This window comes from Lissotriton vulgaris, chromosome 2_2 (genome assembly GCF_964263255.1).
Source record: "Lissotriton vulgaris chromosome 2_2, aLisVul1.2, whole genome shotgun sequence".
NCBI lineage: Eukaryota > Metazoa > Chordata > Amphibia > Caudata > Salamandridae > Lissotriton > Lissotriton vulgaris.
Genome location: NC_141688.1, coordinates 41,919,427 through 41,933,596, shown reverse-complemented (window position 1 = coordinate 41,933,596; position 14,170 = coordinate 41,919,427). Strand labels below are relative to the sequence as shown.

At 47.2% G+C, this 14,170-nt stretch overlaps 1 protein-coding gene across 2 annotated transcripts in view; it reads right to left on the bottom strand.

The window, feature by feature from the left end:
• The window catches only part of CD276 (CD276 molecule), a 243,594-nt gene that overhangs the window by 38,730 nt on the left and 190,694 nt on the right, over nt 1-14,170 (bottom strand). For both annotated transcript variants that reach the window (XM_086959262.1, XM_086959263.1), the window contains one exon: nt 2,531-2,671. In XM_086959262.1, coding sequence (XP_086815388.1) covers nt 2,531-2,671 — 141 coding nt within the window. The remainder of the gene's footprint in view (nt 1-2,530; nt 2,672-14,170) is intronic.

Sequence of the window (14,170 nt, the reverse complement as noted above, 5' to 3'; positions counted from 1 at the left end):
TTTTGCATTTGGGATTCATTTGGGATTCATTTGAATTTAAGTAGCATCGAGGGTTAATGTGTCTCTTTCAAAGCACATCATGTATAACGCAGATGACTGATGTTTTTTTAATTTTATGTAGAAAGGTAAGTGGGCTACTGCATTTAACACAGAACCAATTGATACCTGCAGATCATAACTTGTAATTTTTATAATATAATATAGCACATTAAGCTATGACTCTTACACCTTGTAACCCTCACTGTCCTATGTAATACATCATTCACATAGATTTAAACAATGTGCTGTATTGTTTATGTATATAATGTGCATGAGGTAAAGCACTGACACCCTGCATTGGGATAAATAGCGCTGTAAAAGAAATAAAACAAAATAGTGATATTTGTGCAAATCATGGAACAGATCAGAACATCTGAAATGTTTACAGTATATACATATCTCTTATTTACAGGGTCTGAACAAAGTCAAAACCATGCTTCTCTCAAGCACTTATGAAGTGACAACAAGCTGCGAGCCTTTGTTTCCCCTCCATTACATTGGCAGCTACATGTGAGGCTCCCGGTAGCCCATAGCCAAGATACTCAAGCAAAAGGAGGCCTGTTGCCTCCTTAACTTCGGCCTTTGTTTAAGGCCTAGCTTGAATATAAAGTAACAAAGCCCCCTCGCCACCACCAGCACGTTGCTGCTCAAAACAAAAGCAGACAACATGAAGGCTCTGCTGAACGTGTTCCGGTGTCTGAACATTCCACTGGGACGAGTTCAGCATATTTCAGTAGGGCGCAACGTCTTGGCAGGGCAGAAGGTTTCTACCCTGTGAAAATAGTGGGTGGACGCTATCTACCTATTTCTACCCGCGAATTGAGTTCTGCCTACAGCCTTCCAACTGTGTTCAATGTTTTGGTTCTCACTTATTTTTCAACATAAGCACTATAAGCCCAGCTGAAACCTCAGCCTTCCACTGTGCACTATGTCCTGTCTCTACCCGGGCCTGCATCTTTCCACTGTGGACTATGAACAGACTCTCACTGGGCAGAGCAACCTTTCCATAGTGCCACCTGCTCTATACCAAAGTGGACCCACCTTCTTCCTATGATCACTAAGCTGTGCCTTTTGCTGGGCTACAGTCTTTCTATAGCGCTCTATGCACAGTTTCTTGCTGGGCTTCCATCTTTACGTAGCGCTCTATGTCAATTTCTTGCTAAGCTGCAGCCTTTTAACATCTCGCTATGCACATTTGGGGCCAGATGTAGGTAATTCCTATTTACCGACTCTTAAATACCGAATTTTACCGATTCGGTATTTAAGAGTCGGTAAATAGGAAGGGGGCAGATGTAGGTAATTCTAATTTTAGAATTACCGAATCTGTATGATTCGGTATTTACCGATTCGGTAAATACCGAATCGGTATTGCCTATTGATTTCTATGGGCCATGAAGCCCATAGGAATCAATGGGAAATACCGATTCGGTGAATACCGAATCCTGCAAGGGTGCAGGGGGTGTCACTTTGACACCCTCTAGCACCCCAAGTTCAGGCTTGTGTGACATGTGGCACACATACATGCCCTAAGGGCATGTCTGTGTGTCACATGGCACAGGTGTACATGCACAGATGTGCATGTACACCTGAATTCGGTATTTTACCACCCAATTGGATTGGGTGGTAAAATACCGAATTCTGAAAGCCTGTAGCACTGTAAACAGTGCTACCTACATCTGGGTTTTACCGAATCGGTAAAATTACCGATTCGGTATTTTACAGAATCGGTAAATTTACCGAATCTGTAAAATAAGGGCCCCTACATCTCAAAAACCAATTACCGGTCGGTAACGGCCGAAATCGGCCGTTACCGACCGGTAATTGGGGACCTACATCTGGCCCTTAGTTACTTGGTTGCAGCCTTCCTACTGCACGCTATGCTCAATCTTCTGCTCGGCGTGCTTTTTTCCGCTGTGCTCTATTTCTCTGTGTGTTTGCAGTGCATCCTTCCTGTAGTGTGGCATGCTTTAAGTCAAGCTAGACACATTCTGTTCCCACTATGAGTCGTGCTCTGTCTCTCATTTGTTGTTCACCCTTTGTACTATAACTTCAGCTCAGCATACAGCCTTTCATGGTGCATTATGTTCTACCTTAAATGGGATAGCAATCTTCCACAGCATGCCATGGTTCGCCTTTAGCTGGAACTGCAACTTTTTAATATGCATTTTTCCCTACTTCTCTTTTTAGCATGCAAAACAGTGATGAATGGATTGCCATTGCTATGCTGCATCTCTTCTTGATCCTACACCCTTCCACTATACAGTGGAGTGAATGATGCCAACATAAATGCTAAGAAAATAGTTCATAAAGCAGTTTATATAGGAAAGTTTTCACGTGGAGAGAAAAAAAGACGTTGATTGCTTTGATATTTCTACAAACAGTATTACAGCAAATGTAAGATGCCCATGTAACCATGCCATAACATCATACACAAGCTTTACAATGACCCTTCAACTTCTCATGAACTCCCCTTGGAGAGTGACCCTCATACCTGTGGTCTCTTCATCCTCTGAGCAGATCTGCAGCAACTTCCTCCTACAGACGTAGGCTAGTGCCCCAAGCAGGACCAGCAGACAGACAGACAGACCCACAGTTACCCACAAGGCAATGGCTGGGAAGGTAAGATGTTGTCCTGTCGAGGAAGTTACACAGTTAAAATCATTTGGAAAGTATACAACAACATTTCATAGTGTAGAAATATCCACCAGCCCACAAAGTAGAAGTAACCCAAGGACCATCGATAAGCGACTCTCATCCCACTGCAAACCTGTCCCATGAAAGTAGCAATCACTCCGAAAACCAGGAGGGCCTTCCTGCCCTGTTCACATGTATCTTCAGATAGCAACACCACCAGGTTTTCTTACTGGAAGAACACCCCCGAGTGTAAGAGCTATAAAGGGATTGTCCATTTAGAAGTATTCTACCAATACAACCAGACGTTTCTACTCAGACAAACAAACGCCCTCCTAGTGGTCCCAAAAAACAACTACAAGTGCAGAGGAGACAAGTGCTTCTCCGTAGATGGCTATAACTTGTGGAATACCTTTCCTCCCCCCACCAACGTCCACCTGCAACACTACTGTCTCTTGGCCTTCCTCAAAACTTCCATACAGTAACCACCTTCTTCTCAGCCCCATGCTCCCAAATAACTCTGCGATTCCACCTGATCTTTCCACACCCTTGGCCCCATGAATCTCTACTCACTATTGTCTGGACCCAATTAAGTTACTCAGTGTGTGCTACTCTCCTACAGGCATGTGTGTGTTCATTCGGGAACTTGAGGTCCTTGGAAGGTGCACTGGTAGCGGAGACCCAGTGAGGCCACGTGCTGCAGGCTTGGGTGGGAGCTGACAGTGCTTTGGCTCCAGGAAGATACAAGATCTGGGGAGGTAATCATCACCTTAGGACTAGAGACAGAGCGTTTGTCTACCTGGCTGGCCTCTATAAGAGGTCTGCGTCAAAGTTTCCAATATGTTTTAGTCAGGCTTGACTAAAACTATCCGGGGGGGGAGCCCTGCAGAGCCTCTGTCCTGCCAGGCCTGGCGTTTGTAGCAGGAGATCATCACCCCTGAAAGGAGCAGCCCCTTTAGCTGGAGGGTCCCTAGCCTGACAGGGAAGGCCACACCAGAGATCTTGGATCCACAAGCAAGGGTCGGACAGATAAGTAATAGTACAGGCAGATACCTCAAGACTCTGCACTACTGGGGATTCCTACCCATAAACCTTGTCCCACAGCCATTGCAGCACGCCTACGCACTTCCCAAGACGGCTCAAGACGTAGGGGGCATTTGGCTCTTGCATTCATGAAAATGGAATATTCATATCTATTCAGAAACATGCAAACATTTAGAAGAATAATTTCGATTAGTCTCTTGGGGGGGGAATTACAGGTTTTCCAGGTGTCGCAACTCTTTGCTGCAGAGAGGACCAAGTCCTGTATGAGATAATTTTCTGGCCCTGGGAATATGATGGTTATCCGTCTAAACTGAAGGTCAGCAAATTATCCAAAGGTAAAGAATATGCTGTAAGCTAGAGTATCTACCAGAAACAGCATTAGCAAAGGTAAGTAACTTGTTCTTCTGATGAAAACTTCTACTTACAGATTCCTCACCCTATAGAGGCTGTGTCATTGTTCTGCTTATGTGTTGTTTGTATTTATTGCTTTAACTCACTGTTTTAATTTGCTATGTTGTGCTGTATAAATCTGTGTATCCCAAAAAAACCTATTTGATTGAAAGTCTTGCAAGACTGAATTAGCAAAATGGCCCTCCGTCGGATCTGCATGTTAAGGCAGTAGTATTTTGTACTGTCACCCCAGTCAAAGCCTTGCAAATGTTCAGAACCCGCACCTCTCTTGCCAAAGCTATCACAGCAGCCTTCACCCTCCTAGAGTGAGGGGGTTTTCTTCTTTTTTTTTGTCAAAGATATTTTTAGTGATGTTTTTGATACAGAAAAGGGCATCAGTCCATCATAAACACAAGTAAAGCATATACAAATCATCAGTGCTATCATCATATGCATGCAGTGAAGTAACAGAGTTCGAATGTAAAGGAGAGGAGATAATAATGATGACCTGTAAACACCTGGAACACCGACCATAAAAGCTAAAACATTGATATCTGTGTTCAAATGAAAAGAAATAGAAAATAATGTCTACCATGTAAAGGTGCCATTGTTCGAAGGAGTATGGCAGGCCCATGTGTTGGTAGGGACGTAGCATGCGGTTGTCCATGTTTTGTCATATACGGCTGGGGGCAATACTGTGTGAGTCGAAGTATAAGGGAGATCGCAGTGGGTCGCTGCTCACATGTGCGACGAGACCGGTGTCTAGGAGCATGGAGAAAGGTGCCTACGAAGCGTGGCTTACCTATAGTCCAGGAAGGTGAGGGGAACTCTTGGGAGAGAAGCAGGCGAGAGGTCAACCATGATCCAAACAGATCGTATTGTCCCTCGTCCACCTTCCAGCACCCTGTATGCATTTTGAGGCAGGTATGGTGTATGTTATTAGGGGGCAGTGGACCCATCAGGGTGGGCATATGTCATTTTTAGGTCTCGTCTATTCCATCCCGTAGGGATAATAGGCGAGATTTATAGTAAAGCTTCCGAAAAGTCTACCCAACTGCGGATCACGTACAGTTCATGTGAGTCAGGCGCGTGCACAGGAATTCGCTCCCCCTACCCCTCCCACACAGCAAGACAAGACAAGGACATGAAAGCGACCACGGCCACTCTGATTCCATTTGCCACCAGCCACTTCACGAGCTCCGTAGGTCATGAACAGGACCATCTGCTCATGAATCGGAATGCTGGCATGGTTGCCCAATCCCCTCCCAGCGCTGCCTTTCCTCTGCCATTCTATGGTTTCCAATACGTCTTACTAAACCTAGCTATCTATGCTGAAGGTTTTTTTTTTTTTAGGGGACTTGTTTGCATGTTTTGACGTGGCTGAGTGGGAAACAAATCGTTTTATTGCAGAAGCAACCTTTCAAATATGTGTTCCTGCTATCCACGTGAGTTGGAAATTACGTAAAACATGCTATTTCTGTGAGAAGGCCGGTGGTTAGGCTTCGACTCTAGATTTCTTCTCCATGGTTTCTTACAACATTTAACAGTTTAACAGTAGCAGGCAGCCAACCCATCTGGGATGTACCGTGACCCCTTGCTTTCCCATAAAGATTACCCCTGTCTGCCCTTTAGGTTTTAGGGGAGGAGGACCTAACACACCACTGAGGATCATACTCCTGTGTTTGAGAAAATGCGTGCTTTTATTTGGTTTTAAAGGAACCAGCTTTATTTCTCAAGAAACAAAGCATCCACAGCCTCCTCTGTTGTTTACAAACGTCCTCACGTTGAAGTGGAAAGACTCTGCCTGCCCTTCACACTGCTGCCTCTTCCACATAAACGCATAATCATGTTCTACTACTTCCATCCCAGAGCAATCTGCCAGTTTGTTCTTACTCGGGGAACCATAGCACAAAACTAGGATTGAATTTCAGGCTTAATACAGTAAAACAAGTAATCCGTTTAATAGTCCGTATAACCACCCCGCCCCCCATCACCACCCTGGCCATAGGACTGATAGTCGTCGTAACTAATCCCTAGCTGTCTAAAATGTTGTTTTTCTGACACTGTTCCTAATGGATTCAGCATATCTGTTAGGCTGCAGATGTAATGCTCCTACCACTCTGCCGCCCTCACTCTACCACTCTGCCGCCCTCCCTCTACCACTCTGCCGCCCTCCCTCTACCACTCTGCCACTCTGCCGCCCTCACTCTACCACTCTGCCGCCCTCACTCTACTGCTCTACCACCCTCACTCTACCACCCTCACTCTAACACTCTACCGCCCTCAGGCTACCGCCCTCAATGTGCCCCCCTCACTGTGCCGCCCTCACTGTGCCCCTCTACCGCCCTCACTCTACTACCCTCACTCTACCACTCTTCCGCCCTCAATCTACCACTCTTCTGCCCTCACGCCACCGCCCTCACTCTACTGCCCTCACGCCACCGCCCTCACTCTACCACCCTCAATCTACAGCTCTACTGCCCTACCGCCCTCACTCTACCGCCCTCACTCTACCGATCTAACGCCCTCACTCTACCGCCCTCACTCTACCACTCTACCGTACTCTCTCTACCGCCCTCACTCTCTACCCCCCTAACTCACTACCGCCCTCACTCACTCTACCGCCCTCACTCACTCTACCGCCCTCACTCACTCTACCGCCCTCACTCACTCTACCGCCCTCACTCACTCTACCGCCCTCACTCACTCTAGCGCCCTCCCTCACTCTATCGCCCTCCCTCACTCTATCGCCCTCCCTCACTCTATCTATCGCTCTCCCTCAATCTTTCTATCGCCCTCCCTCTATCTATCTCTCTATAGGTGTCACATTTGCGAAAGTTAAAACTATTGGAATTGTAAATGACAAAGCTATTAATTTAGCTATTTTCAAAACCAACACATAAATACAAAATGTGTAATTTACAATACCAATAGCTCAAACTTTCCTAATGCGAGACCTATTGCATTGCAAATGCTGGTTTGCCTTGATGTTAGTAAGGTAAACTTCCCTGCTCTCGCCGCCTGTTCTGGAGGGCCCTCTCATACTAGGGAGCCTAAAAGGTTTTCGCTTCTGCTTGCGCCCAGGTTAGTAATGTGGATAGCCAGCGCTGGGGGTCAGGAGCCCGCAAGAGCTTTCCATGACATCGCTATCTGTCGTTTGAACAGCACAAAGGCCAGATCATTAAACCCATGGAGATGTTTGTCCCCTTTGGCTTTAGGGTATATCCCCAATAAACAAGATGCAGGCGTGGATGCAAGGGTGTGGTCTGCAAGGTCAACTATCACAACAGTAACCTCCTTCCAGACCACAAGTATTATCAGGCAGTCCCACACCATGTGGTAAACTTCCACTGTTGCCAACCTACACCTAGAGCACTTAGGGATCAGGGTCTGAAACATACGCTGAATGCGCTGTGGGAATAAATAAACCTGGGGCCGTATTATAGAAGTGCCCCAGAGGCACAACGGGCATTTGCGCCTGCTTGGTGCTCCTCTGGGGCACTTTGGTATTACAGACCGGACCGCAGACCACTGTGCGCACCCTTCTGTAATACTGAAAGCCCTGGCGCACGCACAGCTCCAGCGCTTACTTAGGAGGGCGTTCCTTCATATGCATGGAGGCGTGGCTTCATGAAAATGAGGAAATCCCTTTGCTTCTGGCCCGTGTTGTATTACAGACGTGAGCGCAGAGGCAAAAAGGCTCTTGGGAGGCGCACTGACAGTGCACACCCTGATGGCAGTCCTCTGGAGGGGGAAAAGGTGGTCCCATGGACCCCCTAGACATGCCCTTACAGGTGGGTGTAGTCACTCACTGCACCTGCCTGCAATGGATCTCTATTCCCCCTTCAAAGTGCAGGTGGGTTGCTGCCTGCACAGTGAAAACATGAAGAGGATTCAAGGCAGCCGCTCAGTTTTCCACAGGAATGCACTGCCCTGGGGGTAGCGCAAGTTCGCGGTTTCCCTGGGGGCAGTGTATTAACCATAACGCTGCACATTTTCATTGTTTGCGTTGGGCGCAAAGAATGAAGTGTGCCATTTGGATAATATGGGCCCTGGTATATGTAGCTGAACTGTGTGAATCTGAATCTCGGATTGCAAGACACCTCCTTCACCTGTTGCAGTGCCCTGGCCCAGGTCTTGTCCGAGAGTGGCTGACGAAGGACCCCGTTCCTTTTATCTCTTGCCACATAGTCTGTTTGTGCAGCGTTAAAAGGAAGTGAAAGATTGGTAATGGTATGCCGCGTGAAGCCCTTTGATAGTATTAGATGCAATGTGGGGGGATGAGTAGGTTCCGTATCCTCATTGTCCAAGGTGGCCTGTATGATGCGCTGAATAGTGTGGGATGTTAAAAAGTGGCCATCAGTAAGCTTCACAACTCAATGGCAGGGGTTAAGGAATACGAGGCCCCTTGCTAAGCACAAGACGACACAAGCACAGCCGAGCCACCGTCATCTGGCAAGTCTCCATCCGAAGTCTCCTTCCTGGGCCAGACAACCAGCTGTAGACATCAATATCCGCTATCAGTCAACAAAAAGTTGTCCTTTAAGGCATTCAGGGGCCTGTAGCCAGTTCATTAGCCACTGCAGCTGAGCCACTGCACAATATAATTCGAAATTATGTGCCATAAGACCACCCTCCAGCAAGGGGCGTTATAGTGAGGGAAGGGGTGTCATTCTTAGCCAGTCTGTAGCATATTTTAATGCAAAGGATTATCCACCTCAATGGAATCCTCTTTTGCACTTCCTTGCCTTTCTTGGTCCCAGTGAACACCACAAAGAGCAGATCATCCACACGATGATCTCTCAGAGAGTCAATGTAGAAACAAGCTCTCTTATGGTCAAACCGAAGAATTCTTTACACTTTAGAACGGTACAGAGGATGAACAATTTCAGCAGGGTAGTCGAGTGACTGATATAAACATGTGATACCAACTTTAGTAAGAAAGCAGCAGTCTCCTCAGTATCAATTTGTCTGTCAAGTGGCGTAGGGAGGTTGCGAAGTACAAGTCTGTAGTGCTCTCATTTAACACGTCAAAGTGATGGCGATAAAGACTCTTCTATGTCAGAAGCTGTTGCGAGCAACTGTGCGTAGGCTCAGACAGCGTGCACATAAGGAATGCCATGACTAGATTAGGTCCCAATGAGGCATGACACAGTTTGTGTCTGGTCTTTCAGAAAACCCACATCAACCTGTTATTTAACCTCTCAGGTGCTGCGCCTATTCCAACGGCCGACGGCACCACTACCTCAGGAGTGCTGCCGTCGGCCGTTGGACGTTCGAACCTCACCTGCGCAATGGAACGTTCAGCACTGGAGCTGGACGTTCCATAGCTGCTAAGAGGTTAAACAGATAGATGACGGCACAAACATAAAAAGGGTTGACAAGTAACGCGTAGCGGTCCCAAAGCATTATCATGTTGGGTCAATGACAAAACAAACAACAATACTTCAGAAAATTTGACCTATAGAAGTTCAAGATGTTGAACCTTAACACACTGATCGCAGTGCAAATTCAGCTAAAGTGCTGGCATTCTAATCAGTGGGCGGGGTTCAGACAGCCCCTGGCCGGCCTCTGCACAATCCCACAGTCACGTGGGACAGCTGGGGGGAGGGGGGTGGGCGTCCACAGCACTGAAGGGGTTAAATGAGGCCACAAACATTTCAAGCGCCTGGCATAGATGATGAATTTCATGGACATGCGTCTGGCTGTAAGAACGACATCTACCACTTCAGACAGCAAGCTAAAAGAAACCAACTGTTGCAGGGGTGTAACAAACAGCCAAGAAGTCCTCGCGGTGCAGGTGGGGGCCCCAGTCTTCAGTACGTGAAGGGAGGCCCCCCAGCTCATCTGTAGAGAGCTGTGTGTCTTGCTCTAAAGCAGCTTCAGCGTGCAGCCTCCTCGGAGCTCTTCGGGTTGACCCAGGACTGAAGAGAAACAAAGTAAAAAGTTACATTGTTTCTCTTCAGTCAGAACCAGACGGAAAAAGGATGGGGTGTGGGCCCTCAGAGAGCATTCTCCACAGGGTACTGCTCCTGTGAGAAGGGACGAGGCAGCACAGAGCTGACTGGCGCAGGAGAATATTTGCAGCTCCAGGAACAGGATCTGCTGGGACGCATTGGAAGGTATACAAGCATTTGCAATGCAATTGGTCTCGCATTTGTGAGAGTTAGAGCTATTGGCGTTGTAAAGGACAATGAATTTTATTTATGTGTTTTCTGTTGGGAGTGGAGTGAATGTGTGTGGTGTGAAGTGGACATATGTGGTTTGGATTGGAATTGTTGTAGAACTGCGTTGTGGGGATTGGGTCTGTGTAGTGAAATAATGTGGCATGATGTGCAGCGTAATTATGTGGATAGTAATTATGTAGTATTGAGTGTACTGGAATATTGTGGAGTGGGATTGTGTGTCATGGAGTGGGATTGTGTGTCTTGGAGTGAGATTATCTGGAATGGTATTTTGTGTTGTGGAGTGGTATGTAGTGGAGTTTATCTATGTAGTGTGCTGTTAAATATTGTAGCATGCTTTGGAATTTTGTGGTGTAGATTGGATGTATGTGGTGTGTTGTATAATTGTGCTGTTGGTTTGAATCCTGTAGTTTGAATTACGTTGTGTGGAATGGAAATGCGGAGAGGTGAATTGTGTGACGTGGAAGTGTGCGCTGTTGAGTGAAAATTATGTTGAGTGGTATTATGAGGCATGGTGTGAAGTGTAGTTATGTGGAATGTTGCTACACGGCATACACTGGATTTATGTGGAGTGTATTTATGCAATATGGAGTAGAGCATAATTATGAGGAGGTTAATTATGTGGAGCTGAGTGGTATTATGTTGGGTGTAATTATGTTGTCTGATGAATTGTGCAGGGATGAATTGTGGAATTGTGTGACATGTGGAATTATGTGGCGTGGATTATAATTGTGCGGAGTAGAATTATACAGCACGTTGCAGAGTTGTATTTTGTGAAGGGTAATTATGTGTCTTGGAGATGCGTGTAAATATGTTGTGTGAAGTATAATTATGTAGGTTGAAGTGGAATTATGTGTAGTTGAATTGTGTTGTATGGAGTGGAATTATCTGGTTTGGCGTGGTATTAGTTGTGTGTAATGTTATGTGAAGTGGAATTATGTGGTATGAAGTGAAGTGGAAATATGTGTTTTTTAATTTTTAGGATTGTAATTATGTGGTATGAAATGTTGTAGGGTTAAATTATTTATAGTTGAATTGTGTGGCATGGAATTATGAGATTTTTAAATGTGCTGTGTGTGGTAGAGTTAGGTGGCGTGGATTTGAACAAGCTCTGCACGCTAAGGCTTTTATGTCATGGGGTATAAAGTTGACGATTGTCTATTTTTCTTAGTAAAAAATTATATGGGCTGTTTCTTTACCTTCTGGTTACTTTCTGAACAATTTGTAAAGCTAAATTGTATTGTTGCATTGTGTGTGCAAGCAGTGAAGAACGAGTGTCTGGCAGGCATGCAAAAAATCATCCTACATCTCAGTATTAACTTCCACACTTCTAGGCAATAATTTCAATCCTAGAATGAGTTACCGGTTTGCTTTATAACACAAGTAAGTGCTTTGACAGCCTGTATAAGTAGGAAAGGTTTTAAAGGGACTTGTTTTCGTGCAAGGTATTGCTTTTCCCAGTTCACGAAAGGGATAAAAAACATCTTCCAATAATAATAGGGTTGACAGGATGGTGCGTGTTGATCTGGTGAGGACTGCGGGCAGCAAGTGCTTGATACGTTAATGGCATAAGAAAATACTATATATTTTTTCTTTATCCTCCATTAGTTATTAGTAATGAAGGGGGAAGAGAAGCGTTCACTGACAGCATTCGGTTAGTCTTAGGGCACGGGTACTCATAGTACGGCCCGCGGGCCGGTGGCGGCCCGGCAAGCCTTCCCTGGCGGCCCGCGGACTAAGCAGACTGGACATCGTACCCGTGATTCAAAAAAAGCATTTTTAAAGCGTGTGTGTAACCGGAGTGAGACTCAAAGGGGGCCGAGGTGAAAAGGGAGGACGTGGCGGCAAAGGTTTAAAGGGGGGAAAAAGGTCACAGGGGCATTGATGGACTGAAGGTGAGTTGCGTAACCAAATCTTAAAATTAAAAGCGAATATTATAAAAAACAATGTTTGTTTACTTTGCCACAGGGTGCCCCGTGAAAGCTGTAAAACCCTTCTGCGCATGGCTTCGTTCGCGTAGTCAAGGCAGCGAGGGAGAGGGAGCTTGAGGGATTATTAGGTGGGGTTTGGGCGTGCAGGTGAATGGCAGTGGGAGGGGTGTTTGTGAGGGAGAGCGCAAGGCCGAGCAAGGGAAAGAGAACGGGTGTGAGGGGAACATGCGTAGGGGTGCTTGAGAGAGTGCGAGGGTGTCTATGTGGTGGAAGTGAGCGGCGGGTGAGGCTTGGAGTGTGAAAGAGTGAGGGTAAGATTGAGGGATGAGGGGGTTGGGCATGAGGGGAGAGCAGGTGTGGATGTATGATGTGGGGAGGGTGTGGCACATGTAGATTGGTGGTTGTGGGCGAGGGTGTGTATGTGGTGAAAGTGAAAGGTGAATGGATGTGAAACTGGCTGAAGGAGAGAGGAAGGGTGAGCTTGAGGGACGAGGTGGGGTTTCAGTGTCAGGGTTGAGCACACATAAATTGGTTAGTGGGTGTGTGATGCATGTGGTGGAAGCGAGAGGTGGATGAGGTAGTTTGTGCGGTGCCGTTTTGTAGTTTTGTGTTAGGGCCGAGGATGGAGGTAGGTTGTTTATGAGAGAACACAGCATGAAAGCCTGGGGGACACAGCAATTGGCAGTACTTAATTTGAGCCGGTGGGGGCCAGCTGCACTCATTTTTGGGAACAAGTACTTGTTTTATGTAGTGTTTGCTATCAGGTCACCATGTCACCCAATGTAACTGTACTCAATTTCTCAGCCTGGGAAGGCTGAATACCTGAGTCACCCTGCCAAAAAACGCCTGTGTGACCTGTAACACACTACCTAATGTGTAGGCCCTGTCTATATAGTATGGGTGATCATCATCTCTGTCTCTCAACAAATCGTTTGCTCGGCAACCACTCCTGCAATAAATTCTCTGTTCACATCCATACATGCCGTTTCTTGGCCGCAGCTTCCCCCTGCCCATAAGAAGAAAGAGCGATTCACACGGAAGTCAGCAGTGGAGAGAGCGAGCCTCAGCGCCTACCCTATACTCCCCGGTGCCCCCCTCCCTCCCCTCCTTCCATCACCTCACAGTCCACGCAGGCCCTGCCAAAATAATATCTCAGAAGTAATGTGGGCACTGGGCAGACATTAAATGTCGCTTACAGCAGTTGCCACATTACAGTTTGACAAGAAATCCGTCACGAGCTGTTGGACAGATCTGATAACGGTTTACTATACCACATATGATATCAAACAAAAACATAAAACAACGAGTGAAAGGGGTGTCTCGTTCATTTTGCAGACGCAACAATGTGTTCTCTCATTCTGCAGAATGAGGGAAGCGGAGTGAGGGAGAGGGAAGGGGAGTGAGGGAAGGGGAGGGAGGGAGAAGGGGAGTGCGGGAAGGGGAGGGAGGGAGAGTGGGAGGGAGTGAGGGAAGGGGAGTGAGGGAGGGAGGGAAGGAGAGTGGGAGGGAGTGATGGAAGGGGAGTGAGGGAGGGAGTGAGGGAAGGGGAGTGAGGGAAGGGGAGTTAGGGAAGGGGAGTTAGGGAAGGGGAGTGAGGGAAGGGGAGTGAGGGAGGGAGTGAGGGAAGGTGAGTGAGGGAAGGGGAGTGAGGGACTGAGGGAAGGGGAGTGAGGGACTAAGGGAAGGGGACTGAGGGACTGAGGGAAGGGGAGTGAGGGAAGGGGAGTGAGGGAAGAGAAGTGAGGGAAGGGGGTGAGGGAAGTGAGGGTGAGGGAAGGGGAGTGAGGGAAGGGGAGTGAGGGAAGGGAAGTGAGGGTGAGGTAAGGGGAGTGAGGGTAAGAGAGGGGAAGGGGAGTGAGGGAGAGGGAGGAAAGGAGGGAAGGGGAGTGAGGGAGAGGGAAGGGGAGTGAGGGAGAGGGAGGGAAGGAGAGAGAAGGAGAGGGAGGGGGA